Source organism: Buteo buteo, chromosome 9 (genome assembly GCF_964188355.1).
Source record: "Buteo buteo chromosome 9, bButBut1.hap1.1, whole genome shotgun sequence".
NCBI classification, from domain to species: Eukaryota; Metazoa; Chordata; class Aves; order Accipitriformes; family Accipitridae; genus Buteo; species Buteo buteo.
In genome coordinates this window covers 4,171,421-4,188,286 of record NC_134179.1, presented here as the reverse complement: position 1 = coordinate 4,188,286, position 16,866 = coordinate 4,171,421, and the positions used below count along the sequence as shown (strand labels likewise).

The 16,866-nt window shown below is 50.5% G+C and overlaps 1 protein-coding gene across 1 annotated transcript in view; it reads right to left on the bottom strand.

Moving 5' to 3' along the window:
* Positions 1–16,866, bottom strand: part of KIRREL3 (kirre like nephrin family adhesion molecule 3) — a 141,220-nt gene that overhangs the window by 32,340 nt on the left and 92,014 nt on the right. The window contains 1 exon segment of the mRNA XM_075034913.1: positions 16,295–16,400. Within this exon segment, the coding sequence (XP_074891014.1) occupies positions 16,295–16,400 (106 nt within the window).

The following is a 16,866-nucleotide window of genomic DNA, read 5'->3' as shown; positions in this document are numbered from 1 at the left end:
ACAATGCAGAATAAAGCAGTTGCTTGCCATATAAATTGTGTTTACTAAGAATGACTTAAAATAGATAAATATTTTCTTGGACGCATTTTAATTGCTTAATAAAAGTACCAAGAACACCCACAAATACCTTAAATAAATGCATGGCTCACGGAATGAATTAATTAACATTTCATTCCTGGGAATGGCTATTAATTGCTACAAATTGCTCAGAGAATGGGTTTTGTTGTTTTATTGCCAGCAGTACCTTTAATTCTAGTGCCATAACGTGGCAGTCCCCTCTCATCCTCAGACAGGAGCTGTCTCCATGCGTGACGGCTGCCAGTGGGATGCTGTGAGCACCACCCTGCATCCCTCCACTGCCCCCATAACCGTGGCATCCTCCATGGGGAGGACCTGATGGAGACGGATGGTGTTTCATGGACGATGTGCTGGCATCCCTTGGAGGTCCGAGATGGGCAAGGACAGCAGACGACTTGTGCTGGCAGCTCCATGTTTGCAGAGCATCTCCCATGAGTGACATTTCTTGTGAGAAATGATGGAGTGAGCAACACAGCCCGAGCAGTGTCACGCTACCCCCCTGCATGGCTCCGGTGTGATGCATTGCACAAATTATTTCTTTATTAAGAGTAAATTTCCATAATGGTGATCTATGGGGTTATTCCTCTTCTCCTGCCTGCTCCCTCCCTAATGAAGACGTGTGGTCCCTGTGTGGTTCCTCAGCTGCATGTCTGCCGTCTTCCCTCCGTGCTGGTGCAGCGGGTTAATTTATCAGCCGGCGCAGGCGATAGGTAATCTTTCCGCCATCTAAATTACAAGGCTGGGCCTTCCAGCTTGGGGTTTGATCAAGCTGGGGAGGGCAGAGCCCTGAGCAAAGCACTGAGCATCCTTGCTGATGGCTGGCCAGTCCTTGAGCATGCAGGCTGGGGGAGCAAAGACGATGGTACCCACCATACTCAAGGAAAGGCTTCCAAGCCTCCAGCTCCCATCCTGACAAACCTCCATCCATGCATGGCTGCTGCAGCAACGGCCTCTTTCCAAACCTCTCCATCCCTGACGCGGGCATCTTGGCTCCACCGCAAAGTGAACCCCAGGTCCTAAGGGTGGAGATGCTGCACCTCGGAGTGGAGATGCCAACTTTGCTAATCTCCCCCCCGTCTATTTTTTTTCCTATGTGCCTATTCTTCAGAAACAAATAAACAACGTGAAAGATTGCAACCTTTTCCCAAATTTCAAGAGTTCAGACTTGAATCCCAGACAAGGACATGTTTGGTGTCTGATTGCGCTTGCTGCGATACACCAGTTGCTGCTACTGGGGTTTGATTGTTTTTAAACACTCTGGGGTTTGATGATAATAATAACACCTCACTGTGCAGAAGAAAACTCTGGCTTGATTTCCTCTCTAATCTCAAGCCAGGAGGCCGGCGACGAGCCTGATTGCTCATCAAACTGCAGTCTTTAAGGGAGGTGCCTGTCTTCGGTGCACTGGTTTTGCATCTCCTCCTTGCCATCAGCAGGTCCCATGGGTGGGAAGAATCAGGAAGGGGCTACACAGAGCTCCCCAAATCACTCCTGAAAATGTGCAACAGGAGTCCAGCTCTCCAGAGAGCATCAGGCTACCGGAGCAGAGATGGGCAGGAACACCCTGGGGCCAAGTCTGTGCTGCCCATAGCGCGGGAGTCTGGAGATACCAGGGCGAGAAGGTTTCTCTCTCCCAGATGGCACGATTAAAGCTGTGTCACTGGCACAGCCTGTACAAGCTGCAGTTCATTTTGGTGAGAAAACCATCAAAATGGCCTTTCGCTTAGCACAGTGATCAGAACAAATTGAAGCAGAGGGGAAGAAGTAAACAAAGCTGTTACCTTGGTCAATGACTTGACTGATCAACCGTTGTAAATAGTTAAAGCCAGCTGATGAGCCGTGCAGATCATCAATGGCATAACGCTACGCACTGCAGCCCCAGGACTGGGCACGACCGGGGTTTGCAGCTGGTGCTGCATGGACCTCTGTGCATGCTAGAGATGCAAGGTGGCCACGGACCCCAGGGGTGGCTTGGCCGGGGGATGGTGAGAATTAATACCTGCTCGGTGCACGTGCATCCCATGCTGGACCACGTGCCTGGGTCGCTGATATTCGCAGCGCTGCGGGGCAGACCGTTGAGGATTATGGACACCGGCGTTTGCAGCAGGGACGTGTTGGCCAAAGTACAGCCCACCGTTGCCCCCCGGCTCCTTCCCTGCACAAGGGGCTGGTAAGGATGCTCATCCCCCCGGAAGGAAACCAGAGACGCGCTGACGGAAAAGCTGTTACTATTTCAAAGGAAAAGCACAAAACTTCACCGGCTGGGTGATTCCTTCTGCAAATCGAGCTGTTTCCTTGACAGATCAAAACAAAATGCAGATGCTTTAGATCTGGCGCTCTTTTAATCCTGCTGTTTAAAATCCCCCCTCCTCCTCCACCCCCTCACACAAGAGGGCTGTGCACCAATCCTGTCCCCATTAATCCCTCTTTCGGCACTTCTCTTGCCACGATGGATGCTTTTCTGCCCCTCCCCTTTCACAAGTCCACCCTCTTTTGCAATAAGTCCTCTCTCCTCCTTAAATCCTTTGCCCCAGAGTCATGGGATCATATGAAAACTGTACTTTTTTTTTCCTAAGTTAAATTACTAACGTTAAACTCCTGGTTTTGCTAGGTGCAGAGAAAGTTTAAAACCATTCAGATGGGTCTGAAGAAGCAGGCTACGACAGCCAGCTGCCAAAACTGCTTATCCTGGGGAAATGCTGGGGATGTGAGTCACCCCTTAGTTCTGGAAGAGCTTATAGGTGTCACCTCTCCCCAGGGGATTTTACCTTCGGCAGCGATGCTGCATTTCATTTCTCCTGCTTACATCGTCTTGACTTATCCCACCACACAATAGACATGACTAATAGCTTAACTATTATTTCTTGCGTGGATCGGGTAATCCAATTTCATCACGTGGTTTGTGTTTCCTCAAATCGTTTAACGGGATTAGTCCTTTCTGGGGTCTTCCTACCCCACTCCACCCCCGTAGCAGAATTTCTTTTGCCAGATTTATGGATGCTGGCATGTCGAAGCGCTAATTCTCCAGCGCCGTGTTTATCCTCCTGCTTAGCGCAAAGTGAAGCTGTGCCGTGAAGCTGTTCAAACTTGCCTTTCCCTCTACTACAACTCTTATTTTTCACCTAAAATACATCACCCGTGCTTGCGGCCTTTGCAACTTTACACCTCGCTGTGCAATTCCTTTGGGGTTTGCAGGAAAAAAAAAAGGGTGGTAAATGGAGACAGAAGCCCCAGCTCTTCATAAGCGTAAGAAATCTGCTGCCAGGGGGATCTCGAAGCCGGTGCTGGGCTGGGACTGCATGTTTCGGATCACTGAAGCTACCTAATCTGCATGCTTCAGGGCAGAAACGATGGGCACAGCGGACAGGAATGGCTCCTGCCTTCCTGTGCACAGGATTCATGCATGACCAGAGAGCTGTCAGGTGGCTGGGGCTTTTCAAAGGGTTTTCTCTTTCTTGGCTGATTCCTAAAGCTCCTCTGAGTATTTGACCTGGGCTTGATTTTGGGAAGTTTTCAAGGGCTTTGTGGTTTGATCTCTGTAGTGTGAGAGGACTTCAGCATGCACCAGGCTGACCTCTTGCTGGAATGGAGAGAGGAGACAGACCTCGGGACAGGTTTATATTAATTCTTCAAGGTGGGTGACCAACAGCCAGGTGATGGTCCCTGATTTGGACATGGCGCCCACCAGCCTGAGCCATTTCCCCCTGACTCTCCAGCCCCAGCTCAGAGCAAACTCACCGAGTCGTCCCCCCTAAAGCCCTTCCTTCCCCATGACCGCTGCTGTTGCCATCCCACCATTCAGAATGCCTTTTTAGGCTCTGTCTGAATTTTGGCGTGTCCTCAGGTTGGTGTGAGGCACAGCTCCTTCTCTGGCAGGTTCCTTGGCCAGTCCTGCCAGAACAGTTAATAATTCAGAGCTGAACTGCGTCTAGAGCAAATGATTCAAGTTAGGATTATCAACAGAGGCAACTGTGCTAGGAGGCATGCACCCCAGGTGAAGTCGGGTTGAGTCCTAATTATGTGGGAATCTTCTTGTGGAAGATGCCAAGGGCAGCGATTTCTGTGTAATGCAACACGGGCTCCTGCTGGCTGAACTGTGAGTAACTTGGGGATCTGGCAATTCATAAGGAGGAATAATAAATGACATATCCAGAAACACATTCCCGTTGTGCTAATGCAAATATACAGGCAAATACGGGTGGAGAAGTAGAATAAAGTTGCAAGTTCACCAAAAGATCTGTTCTTCTTTTCACTATGAAATTCATCTATCCAACCACCCATCAATCCACCCATCAATCCAACCATCCCTCCCTCTCTCCCTCCCCAGACTTATGCTGAAGTCACTGTTCTTGGCCAAGTCTCTTGAATGCCCTTAGACCACCCTGGTAACAACACTGCTCTTCTTGGCCATGCTATGAGAAAATAATCAAATGTGGCTGCACCCTGGTACAACAGACTGACCCATAAGAGCTTTGTGATTACCTATCGACTTCTGTATAAAACAGCAAGAAACAGCATTTAAAAAAAAGTCATCTCCAGAAGTCAAAGCCATTCAGTCCTTAATTACACACTTCAATAGCAAAGCAGAGCTGAGCAATAAGCATTGCTTGATGCTTTACAGGCAAATGGCCTTCTAATCCAGAGCCAACAGCTTGTGCTCTTCCTTTGCTTTAATATTTGCCAACAGTTTCCAGAGAGTTTGCACAGGAACAGAAACCCAAGGATAACTTCAAGACCTGATGTTAACAGAGTTATTAGTCCGTGGTCTGACACTGGGTGAGACCAGTATCCCTTTTGGGTCTTTCTGGGATGGGCTTTGCAGGGCTAGATGCTGTCTACACCAAACAAGCATGCCAAGACAACTTCATGCAAGGCAAAAAGGAGCCTCAGGATGCACAGTACGTCCTCACAACAGCTACCAAAGTCATCCAGGTTTGCAGAGGAAAGCCTCTCCTGCTAGAAACTGCCCCAGCTCAGCTTGTGCCAACTTTTCCCTTGCTTTCTCCTAGATTTGCTCTTTCCCAATGAACCCAGCCTGACTTCCCAGCTGAGCAAGCCTGTGCGACATTTGCCCGAGCTCAGCAGCGGATCCACATGCCAACGGCCTACATATGGCAGGATGAGCCCTCCGATTGCCACTGTCCAAGACCAGTCATGTGTACTGGGGAAATTACTGGGACATTTGTTCCTGGGGGGGGCGAGTGGGACCCAATGGGTTTATTTTGGGATGCCAGCATCCACTGGCTTGTCTGATACTCACGTCATGCATGTTGGCCTACATTTTGCAGCTATCCTGATAGCTTTTTTAAGCAGAGACATTTCCAAGGATGCTGCTTGGGGAATTAGTCAAATGAACAATAACGGCTGCCCACTGCAATCACCAAATCACCACTGGCTTACTGGAGCAGAGACCGTGAGAGAGAGAGAAGTAGATGCTAACAGCTTTGTCCTCCACCTAAACCCCCCTCTAACCCTTGAAAACAGCAATAAAGGAGCAAAGAGGGAATCAAGAAGTGAAATCCTTTAGCAAAGCACCTGCGGGGCTGAGGTGGGTGCAACCCCTGTCTCCATCCCGGGATCTTCCTGCACACCCTGCCTCATCAATCACACCTTGCTTGTCCCTGGTCACGTTCCCCACCCTCTGGCATAAAAGCAGAAAAACCTCAGAGCTGAAGGCCTCTTAAATCAATGTCTTTCCCCACTCAGAAGCTGTAAGAGGATTCATTATTTATATCGCAGAAACACAAAAGCTTAGCATATTTTAAGCTGTCTGAAACGACTTCAAGGCAACTCTTCCTCTCTCTTCTTTTTTTTAACAAAACACATTGAGATGTCTCCGAATCGAGCGGCAGGAGGAAACTCTTGCTTTTCTTTGGAAAGAGAAAATAAAATGGGGGGATTGAGGGAGAGAAAGAAAAAAACCCTGTGATCCGGCTTGGGTTCACCAAGGAATGCCCATCAGGGGATGCTCCCTGTGAGATGCTTGCATAACCCTTTGACAGACTCTTTCCTGACGTCTCATGGAGCTTATGGCAGTAGGAAAGGTGAAGGAGGCATCTCCGCTACTTCACAAGTACAAGCACACACAGCCATATCCTTCAGAGGCAGCAGGAGAGGAGGTGCTGAGTGCTGGGTGTCTCTTTTTTTCTCCTTCTCCCCCTTTTTACATTTTCAATTTAGTCACAGCATCTCTAATTTCCTTAGATCTGAAGCCACCTCGTGAGACTGGAAGGGAATGATATAGAAGAAAGATGAGGGGAAAAAAACGCCAGTAATCTTGTAAAAGTCAGTTTTGAAAAATCAATTTTCTTGTGTGACAAGATTTGCTTAAGGCTTTTCGTTCTGTGAAATCAGCCCATCATCCTGCGGGAATGCATGAAGGAAGTGGCAAGTGTGGTTTGGAATAACTCAGATTAAAGACTGCTAAATTAGGCTTGAGAAGCTGCCACCTCTCCTTGCAAAGGGAGAGGAGATCTGGCCAGAGGAGCCAATGATGCTCCCTTCCCAGTCACCTTCCCAGTCACCACGAGCCTGTCTCGAAGGAGAGGTGACCAACGAGGCTGGGAAAACACAACCCTCAGATCTCTCCAAACCCTACGGATGCTTAAAAGAAGCGTTAGCAGCTTTGCTTGGTAGCAAACCCTCAGGTCTTTGCAGGCACCCAGAGATCTGGGTGCAAAGTTTGCTGGAAATGAGTGTCTTTGGAGACAGATTCACTCCAACGTTGGTAAACTGCAGGACACGAGCAAAGTCTGGAAGACTTGTGAGGCTGCCAACTCCTGCCCAACGGGATGCCGGTGGTCCTGGCCGGGACGGGGCCGGCCACAACCATGGTGCACCCCATGTTTCAGTAAGCCCTTCTGGAACACGCCAGCAAAACCATCCGCCATCCCCCTCCATTGGAGAAGCTCCATCCAACACAGCAGCTTGGGCTGGCTGCTTCATCACTCATTTAATTGGGTACCTTTAATCCTTTCTACCACAGGGAGTGGTGCTCAAAAGTACAAAGCGCTTTCCTTCCTTTCCCTTTTTGTTTCCCCTTTCCAGCCATCAGACTCTCTCTCCTCTACGCTCTCTCCTAATTAGTTCGAGCTGCCTCCAAACATCTCCCACCCACTTGTTCCCATTACCCTGACAAGGCAGGGAATGGGAAGACAAATCTCCCTGTCCTCACACCTCCGTGAGCAAAGGGAGGCTCTTCCAACCTCATCTTCCTGGTCTCACCTGAAGCCACACGACTTGGCGGATCCCCCCAGGCAGCCCAGCCTCGCTTCTCAGCTGCAGGGATATTGGTGCCTTTTATTTTACTTCATTACTTTTTTTTTAAAGCATGTCTTTCCCTCTCCACCTGCCACCCAGCCACGCTTCGCTCCCTGTCAGAGGGAGCTGGCAGATGGGGCTGATGCATCACGAAGGAGATCTGAAGAATTCATTTCCCGTTATTTTTTTCTTTCCCCAGCTTTCATTTTCACTTCAGAGCAAAGGTCCAGTTGTCTGGGAGGAAGCTACAAAGACAAACCCGGGCAGGAAAACAGAGATAGTCAGGAAAAATGTTACAGTGCCGATAACTTGAGACCTCGGTGTGCTTTGCATTCATTTCAACTCCCGCTTTAGCTGCATTTTGCTATGTCTATAAATTAGATTTATTCCGTTGCTGCTGTGAAATGCCTGCGGGCCCTTTCCCTGCTCCAGCTTCTCTTGCCTCCCTTGCCGAGTTTGGCTGCGGGAGGCAGTGGGAGAGGTGACAGAACCTGCTGAGGGACGGCATATGGACTCGCAGCGTCCTGCCGCTGGACAGACGGCAGCCTCGGCCGTCAGAGGAGGAGGGAGCAGATGGGAGCAGGGGGGAGGAAGGCAGCAAAACCAAGGAGAGCCTGCACACTTTCCCCAAGCTGGACTGAAGGAGGGAGCTGGTTAGGGGGAAGAAGGTCCTAAGCATGCCAAGAAATGGCTGCAAAACCAGAGTGACCGTTCCACCTGAAGATGCTGAGATGCCTCTTGCCTGGACCAGAGGTCTGGTGAGCTGCTCCCCACATCATCTCTCTGCAGTATCCTGGTCAGCAGGGACCCCCGAGGCTCTGCAGGACCGTGTGGGGCTGCCCCAGGTCCCCTTGCCGTCCCCAGCGGAGATGTGCGGGTATTCTTCCCCTGTGAGTGTGACACTGAGCCTGATGGACGTCGCGGAGTGTGCCCACGTGCCCATGAGCTTCACACCTTATCTGCAGTTGCAGGCTGCTCTGTAGTGTGTTTCAAACCCTTGACAGTCCCTTTTAAATATTAATAGAACTGTGATTGTAATTTAATAAGAGCTTAATATTGCAGATCCCCCTTCCTTGGCAGAGACTGCTGGAGAGGCAAAATATGTGCCAATTAGGTAGTGGTCTCAGCGATCAGGAGCTCTGGGGAATGCAGGGTACAGGGGGGATGTTCACTTTTATTCTGGGCCTTTTGTGAATTGGCAGAAGAAAGCAAGCAACATACATACCAAACACACCAACTCCCAGGAGACATTTTTCAAAGCCAACTGAATTCCATACAAAAATATATTCAGGTCTTACAGTGCCAGAATAGGGAAAATGGCCACTGCTGTGGCTTGGCTGCAGGCAGCGCCAGGCGTGCCCATTAAATGGATCATTTGCCATTACTCCGTCAAAAGTTGCCAATGAAATGCATCGCCCTGAATCTCTGCATCAGCTTCCCATGATCCAACAACCCCTTCTGGCCTTTACAGCCTACGGATCTGTGAACATATTCTATGGTAGCTAAATGGATGAGGCAGGGACAACTTTGGTGTCACGGAAGAGCATTAAACTTCAAATATGCCTTCCCCTGGCCTTTCACCCCAGAACAGAGATGTCGTGCACATCTGGAAGCCCAGCTGACCAAGTGAAGGAGCGATGGAGAGCTAGCTGGAAGAGAGACATCTGCTCCCAGTGCCTGGGGTGATTCCTCCTTCTGTTCAATGGTCCTGGCAGGAGGAAACAATTCCCAAGACACTTGCCTCCCTAAAACCTGAATTCCTCAGCTCTATAGATGAAGCATGTGGCTTCATCATGGTCAAATGAAACAGGGTGCATCCATCTAGCAGCCCAGCTCTCCCCGCTGCCTGGACATGGGGGTTGATTCCCTTCACTTGAATCCTGGTTTGGATGCAGACCTCTGGCATAGAGAACCCCATCCGAGCAGGTCTGATCCCTGAGGAGTGTAAGGAATTAGGGATGGGAATCCCTGGGTACTGCACATGAATCAGTGACTTGCTGACCTTCATTCTGGGCTTCCTCCTGTCCTGTCAGCCTAGGCAGGGGCTGTATCTTCTCTCTTGCCTTGGGGATCTGTTTTGGAGAAGTTGGATCTATGTGTTGAGCCCACGACCGATCGACTGATGATGGATGTGCTTCTAGCAATCAGTTGGTCCAGCCAGCCGCATTTACTGGGGTAGTGAAGGTGCAACGATTCACTCCAGCCAAGCAAGGGCTGGCCATCTGCTCATTCCCTCCTCCCTTCCCCATCCCTTTGATAAGGGTCTCCCAGTTTTGTACTGCTCCTGGCTTTGCTTCTCTTCCTCCCAATGTCACCCATCAGCACACACCCTTATTCACTGGCTCTTTGCCACGTAGCAAAGCAATGCCAAGCCACGAGGGAGCTGGTTCAAGCATCTGAGCAAACTTCCAAGCTGCAGCGGTGCTGCTTCCAGCAGGACATGGGGCACGTGCTCTTGGAGGACTTGACTTCTCCATGGCAGCCTGAAGTGTCTCATGAATAAATCTGGTAAGATGCCAGCAGGTCCCAGAACTGTGCAGACAAGACCCACAGTAAAAAGAGCAGCAACGCTCTGTGGAGTTTGAACTTCTCCTCTGGGTTTTTTAAAACAAAATGTGGGAATGCATCCCCATGGAACGAATGCCTCTGAGATGGCACAGTGTAAGACAGGCAGGCCAAAGCACAGCTGATGCATATTATTATTTTCTCCTCTTCTCAGAGCTCCTTGATATCAGGTGCAATTTTTCCATATCTACCTGAACCCCAGCAAACCTGTCACTTTTCCCTCCCAAGACCAGCAGCCAAAATGCTCACAGACCTGTATTTGGGCATGCTGTACGATCCCTGGAGACAGCAGATCTACTGAAGGCTCTGGGGCTCTTCATCCACACGTCTCCCTAAGGCTGGGTGGGAAATGCCACCCTGCATCCCCACCACAGCCAGGACCCTGCGGAGCAGGCTGGAGGAACGGGCCCGGCACTGGATCTCTTGCCTGTTGTAGCCCCTTTGCAACAGCAACAAGTCATATCTTTTTGTTTTCCCCCGCACAAAGGCAGAGGGAGGCTAGGACACTGCTTCCCATCAGCTGTGCTTGAGCCCCACCACCTTTAAAGAAAACCTCTTTAAGAAGCAGTTGAGTTTGGATTAATATTTGATGAGTGACAGCATGCTGTTGGTTCAAAGATAAAACCTTGTTTACCAAACAAGGTCTTTTCTACAGACCGGAGCCCACTGAGTGAGCAAACAGACAATGCTCCTGCCGCAAGCCGAGCCACGCGGTGTGTCGGCGATGACGGTGGGGCTGAAGACAGAGGGATGCTGTGGGCTGGCTCCGAGCTCCGGCACAGCCTGACCAGGCACCCTGTGATCTGGGAAGATGGTGTGGCTCAAGCCCTGACCTGCAGCTGCAGTTCACCGAACTGGTTGATGCAAGAGGATCTTCACCAATATTTGGGCAGGTGGCACGTTCGGCTTCGGCCCAACAGGGGCAAGTGGAGCTTGCTTGGATTGCGCAAAGTGCAATCCCCCTTCTGCTAGAGGATGAGGAAGAAGTGGGGTAGCACCATCCCTGGGTGGCTGTTAAATCAATGCTTCCCAGCTCCTCCTGACCTCTGCTTCTGCTGCAGCGTCAGCTGGATCTTCTGCCATGTCCCACACATTTATGGAGAGCTGTGCGTGTTGTTCACAGCTGCCATACGCAACGCCAGAGCCAGACACCTTGCAGCAGCTGGGGAGGGATAGCTCTCTCTCTTTCCGTCTACGTCTGTTTGTCCGTCAGTCCCACGCCTTGTTTTGGAAGTGCAATGGCCCCCAGAACTGCAGCTGATGCTGGAGGGTGGCTCGAAATGTCTCCCCTCCCTGTGACTACAAAGATAACATTATTTGCAAAGGTCTCTGCTAGCCTTGGGGGTGAGAGCACTGTATCAATGCGCAAGAGTGAGATATGCATTTTTGCCCTGCCTGTACCAACTCCCCATCGCTCTGCAAAAATAACCATCATCGGAGGAGCCCAAAAGGCTGAGGGACTCTGCCTCCTGCAATATTAAACTTTCCCATTTTCTTCTGCCACTTTAAAGATTCTCTTTCTTACTGCGAGTGATGAATAATAACAGCAAAAAAACACCCCACAGACACACAACAGACATCAAAAGCCAAGAGAAGATTGGCAAATAGAGAGATCTGAAGTGAGCAAAGAGGAGCCCTGGTTGTGAGTCGGTTCACGTAGCCCCGACTTCTGTTCCTTTCCATTAATTTTACCCGCCATCACAGGTGGCAGAACAACGGCGACAGCTAATTACTCTCTCTCCCTTTCCCTTTCTTGCCTGTTTGCTTGCAGCAAAAGAAAGTCAGTAAATTCCCAAATCCCCCCTCCCCATCCCAGAATTGTCCACCGAGAGGCAGAGGCGCGTGGGAAGCGTGTTATTAGAGGAAGACGAGGCGGTGCAATTTGCCCGCACATATGCTCGCTGCCTGGTGGAGCCGTTTTCTGCCGCTGCTCCTCCAGCCTGGCACCGCGGCTACGTGATGCTCTGCCTGCAAACGAACTGGCAGAAGCAGGTAGCGGCTTGAGGCAAGGGGAGAGGAAGGGGCAGCTTTCCCCCACAACTGTTGGGACACCAGGGAGACTCTTTGGGCTTTCAGCCCATGTCCACGGTGCTAAAGCAGGTGGGGACACTTCCACGGAGGTGCTGCCAAGCAGCCCAAGGTCCCCTTGAGCCTTTCTCGAGCAGAAGATGCTGCACCGGCAGCAGCAAGGAGCTGTGGAGCAGCGTTTCGGTGGGCTGAGCTGCTCTTTAGCTGCAAAGGGAACATGCTCCCAAGCGGAGGTGGGATAAACCCGGGCCAGGTGGGGTATAAGACCCTATAGGGGCCACAGGATATGTCTGTGCAAAGATTGCTCTATATGGTGAGAGGGAAAACAGGCAAATGACCAAAAACCCTGCTGCCAGGGTTAATTCATCCCTACGCCAAAAAAACCCTGCTCACGCATCGCTGTGATGCCTCGCCAGCCCTCTGCCCGACTCCCTCTGCTTGCTTTTGGTGACACCGGCCTCTCCCGTGTCCAAAAGCGAGTGACAGCCCAGGTGACATCGTGGGTGAACAAATGCCCCTGGGGAAAAAGATGCTCCTTGTCAAGGAATCGTTGCTGCCAGTAAGGGAGGAAGATTGGGATTTCAGCTCCAGCTTCAGCTGCAGGGTGTCCTTAGCTAAGAAAAGGAGCAGAGGAACCGTGTCTCCAGCAAAGGACACCCTGCCCCAGCCCTGTCTGCCCCCCAACGTCATGAGATGCCAGTGAATTTTAAGGCAGAGGGGTTCTGGCTTTTTCCCCCATTAGAAAATGCCACTGAGGCCAAACATTTCGCGGAAACCTGTCAATTTTGACAAAATGTCATTAACCCCCCCCCCGCCCCCCCCCCCCAGCCCCGAAAAGAGAAGATGTGGCGCAGGCTGTAACTTTCCACTCGGGCTCTGGGAGCAGATCGCTCTGAGGTGTCCTTTCTAACCAGGTTTTCCTTGCATTAAAAAACACACGTATGTGATGTATTATATAAGACAGCACGAAGAAAACCTCTTAAGGAAAAAGCAGCTGCCTTGATTTCATCAAAACTATATTCTCTATGGGGGGTTGCATAGAGGCAGAGGGGGATTTTTGCCTCTTGGGAGATTGTGTTGAATTTTGTTTCGTTTCCCTTACCACCCTAACAGAGTGAAGGGTCTGTGCTTAAAACCCCAGGTCAGCAGGACCACAAGGCTGACTTAGTGGCTTCTTGCTAACGAGCAGCACAGTTCACGGATGCTCCCCAGCTGAGCATCTTTGGGTGAAGTCTTTGGGTGAGATGCTTGACCTCGCTTGCTTTTCCCAGCCAGAAAAGTCCAGGGTGCAAGTGCGGTTCAAAACTTATCACCCCTTGCAAATTCAAACAAGGTGACAGCTTGTTCGTGTATTCAAAGCAGGGATGGTCCTGCAGAGCCGGCTGTGGATTTATGCCCAGAAAAGGGGATTTATGTTGTTTAGACATTTTTCCTTTGTGTTCAGAGCTGTTTACTGACAAACATTGGGAGGTATTAAAAATAAATGTCGGCTGAAGACCAAGATCTAGTATCTCTATCTGAGGATGAAGGAAGCCATAGGAGATATACTAGAGCAGTTGTCTCCCAGGGAGAAAAAAAAATAAATCACACTTTCTGTCTATTGTTTGTTTTTAAGACAGAATAAGTTGATTTTCACCAGTGACGGGGTCCCAAGTGGCCCTGAGGATGACATTGAGCTCATGTTCTGCCTTTTCACACCACCAAGTATCTCAGTCCTGGGGCTTTACACATCCCGTTCCTTTACCCACCTTTCCCCCTAGGCAGAAGCGAGGTGCAAGGGGCTCCTTGCTCGGATGTCCCGCTCCGGAGGACTCCAAGCTTCGGTGCCAAAACATCTGCTGCCTTTTCATAGTTAGTGAAGAGCTTTGGGATCTTTTGGAAGGGAAATAAATCTCCCCTGCCAATCAATCACAGCCATTAAGCGGAAGGAAGCCGCACTGAGCACTGCTGAATCCTGTTTGCTTGTCACAGTGGTAGGGAAAAACCCTTGTGTGATGTTAACATGTCAAGGGAACTTAAGAAATGAGAAACCCAAACTGCTTGAATTTTTCATGCCTTTTTTTCTCTTCCCCCCAAAAGTCCCTTTTATGTGAAAGCATAACCTAAAAAAACGTGCCATTAGTTTTGATAGTAAAGTCCATCGTGAAAAGAGTCACAAAGCACTTTGCAGAAAAGGAGAAATCCCGATGGTCAGGCAACAGGAAGGGTGACAAGACGCGTGGCCTTGGGATGGGCAAGAAGGAAAGAAGAGGGCTGCAGGCACATTTGCCACTACAGGGGCCAGCAAAAACCCTGCGCTAACGAGACGGCTCCAAAGATGAGAGAAGCGTGGCGGCTATTTGGTGGAGAAAAGCAATCCGGCATTGTTTTGGCCAGGAAGAGCCACGTACCCAGAAGGTGGAAGCATCCGAGAGGAAGGAGAAAACCTAGATGGGAGCCTTCAGGACTGCTCCACTGTAGAGGGGATCAGCCCAGGGTGGGTTCAGGGATGATGTGAAACTCCCTGTTGCTGAGGGTCAGGCTAGATGCCCCGTCTTTGGAGCAGAAATTTTGCCAGGCTCTTGCCACCATCTAGTTCCTTGGCCAAAGGTGGTTGTTTTGCCTTTGACTGTACCAGTAAGACCCACGTGGGATGTTTGCCCAGGTCCCTCCCCAGATTGTCACACACTTCGTTTTCCTCCTAACTGTAAATATGAAAACAGGGCTATTTGTATCTTTGACATTAATTGACTTCTCAAATTAATAACTCTTCTGTGTAACTAGAAACGCAATTATTGCTTTGTTGTGCTGATAGCAGATATCCAGCCGGAAGGAATCGTTCCTACCAGCAAACTCGATTGTACTAATTAAGCTGTACGAGCCTAACAGGAGGCGGGTCATGGTAACCTGTCCCCGGAGGTGCCTCCTCTGTTATTATCAACTGACGCTGTTGCAAAAACAGAACTGATTGCACGCCTGTGCGTGCACGCTCATAACTTCAAGGCAGGAGTGATGAGCGGCTGATTGCAGTGGTGGAACGGGGGCGTACCTGGTTGCTGTGAAATGTCTCAGCGCTGGCTCAGACACGGGCCCTCCTGGCCAAGAGCTGGAGCCAGGAGGCTGAGCACGATGCTCTCTCTTCTCCCAAAATCTGATGATAACCCACCCCGCTTTCCATACCCATATTTTTGTCTGCTTAGACCAAGAAACCTTTGAGAGAAGGGGGGTTCCTAATGCTAGCAGCCCTCAGACCCATACCCAAAAGCCCACGACAGCGACTCCTCTCAGTGCAGAGCCATCTGCTGATCTTCTGCAGTGAACAATACTGACTAAATGCAACACGGTGAGCAATGAGCCTTGCTGCTGCAGGGTACGGCCTCATCCAACCCTGCAGTATCTTGATGACTAGTGATCAAGGGTGGGTTGGGACTGCCTCAGTATAGGGGTGCAGGCGAGAAGCCCCAAGCACTGCCTTCTGCCCACCTACTGCAGTTGCAAGTGATGCAATTTCGCCCCCCGTGATGGCCTCATCAGTGCCAAACTGAGCACCTCAACTGCTCGTGCCCTGCCCTGAGCTCACTGGAGCACTGATTGAAGATCCCAGGTGGTAACAACAACCCTACCCACTCAAGGAGAACTTCTCACTCAAGGAGAGCCCATCCCCTACGTTCTCCTGCATCTCCAGCCCAGGCATCTCTGCTCTGGCCCCTTCTGAGCTCTGCTCCATGCTGCTAGGGTTAGGGAGGCTTCTGGCAGTTGCTTAAGGGTTACACGGAGATGGCAATGGAGCTGTATTGTTCAAATCATAAAAGAATATGCAAAAAAAAAAAAAGGAAATTTCCCATAATAGACTTTTCACTTGGCGTGCTTTGCTCGTTATGTCCCCAAACAGATGGCTCCGCCAGCTCGCTGCCAGGCCTCTTACTCCACTCCAAAACGCCAGTGAATCTCTGACCAAGGACTTGCTGCATGCAGCAAAACGTAGCAGACGGCCTAACGCGGAGGCAATTGGAGCCTCTCAACATGTAACAACATCATCAAGGCAGGAGCAGCATCGGGGAGCCGTTGGAGCGGGGATGCTGGGAAAAGGACCACGCCACAGCAGGTCACTGCTGCTCTGCAGGGATCAGGGGCTGTGTCTGGCTCCAGCCACTGCATCCCCCGCCTGGAGGACAGCAGAGGCCGTGGGGATGAACTAGCACAACCGCCAAGCAGCGACAAACATGGGAGCAAGTGAAATAGCCACCAGAAACCGCAGCCAGAGGGGCTGAGCGCTCTTGGATCACCTGGAGGAAATAACTTTGCACAGTGGGGAACACGAGAAGCTCTCAACAGAGGGCCGGAGTGAGATGTGGGGTGCTGGCGAGCGAGGCGGCCGCCTTACCTGTACTGGGTGACGGCAGGGTTGGCCTTGGCAGAGCAGTGGAACTTCACAGTGTTATCCTCTAGGACTGGCTGCGGCTCCACGGACAAGTTCACCAAGGGTGGGTCTGCAAAGAGATAGAGACAAGCCCATGAGCGACCCGAAGACATGGCACAGCATCCCCTCGCCTGCTGCCTGCCAGGCTTCTGAGTCCGGAAAGCAAAAGTTGGTCATAAGAAAACATGGCAAAAGCCCTGAGACTTCTTGATGCTGTGATATAACGTTTAGGGCTTTGTAAGACAGGCTCATGTCAAGCATGCTGCACTTGTCTTGGAGGGCTTCAGTAAATAAGACAGAAAGGGGAGCCATGCACACCATTTGATGTAGCATTTCACTTCAAAAATGTTAATGCAGGCTCTGATTCCCGTTTAAGGAAATAAACTTGCCTGCTTTGAAAAGCTCCCATTTAATATCTTGCTGTGTAATGATGATCTTTTGTCTATCCGCTAACTTAAAAGTGGCATTTCTGCTCTTTCATCAGCCTAATCATCTCTGCCAAGTCCTTATTGGTGTCACAGGCCTTTTGGTTCTTC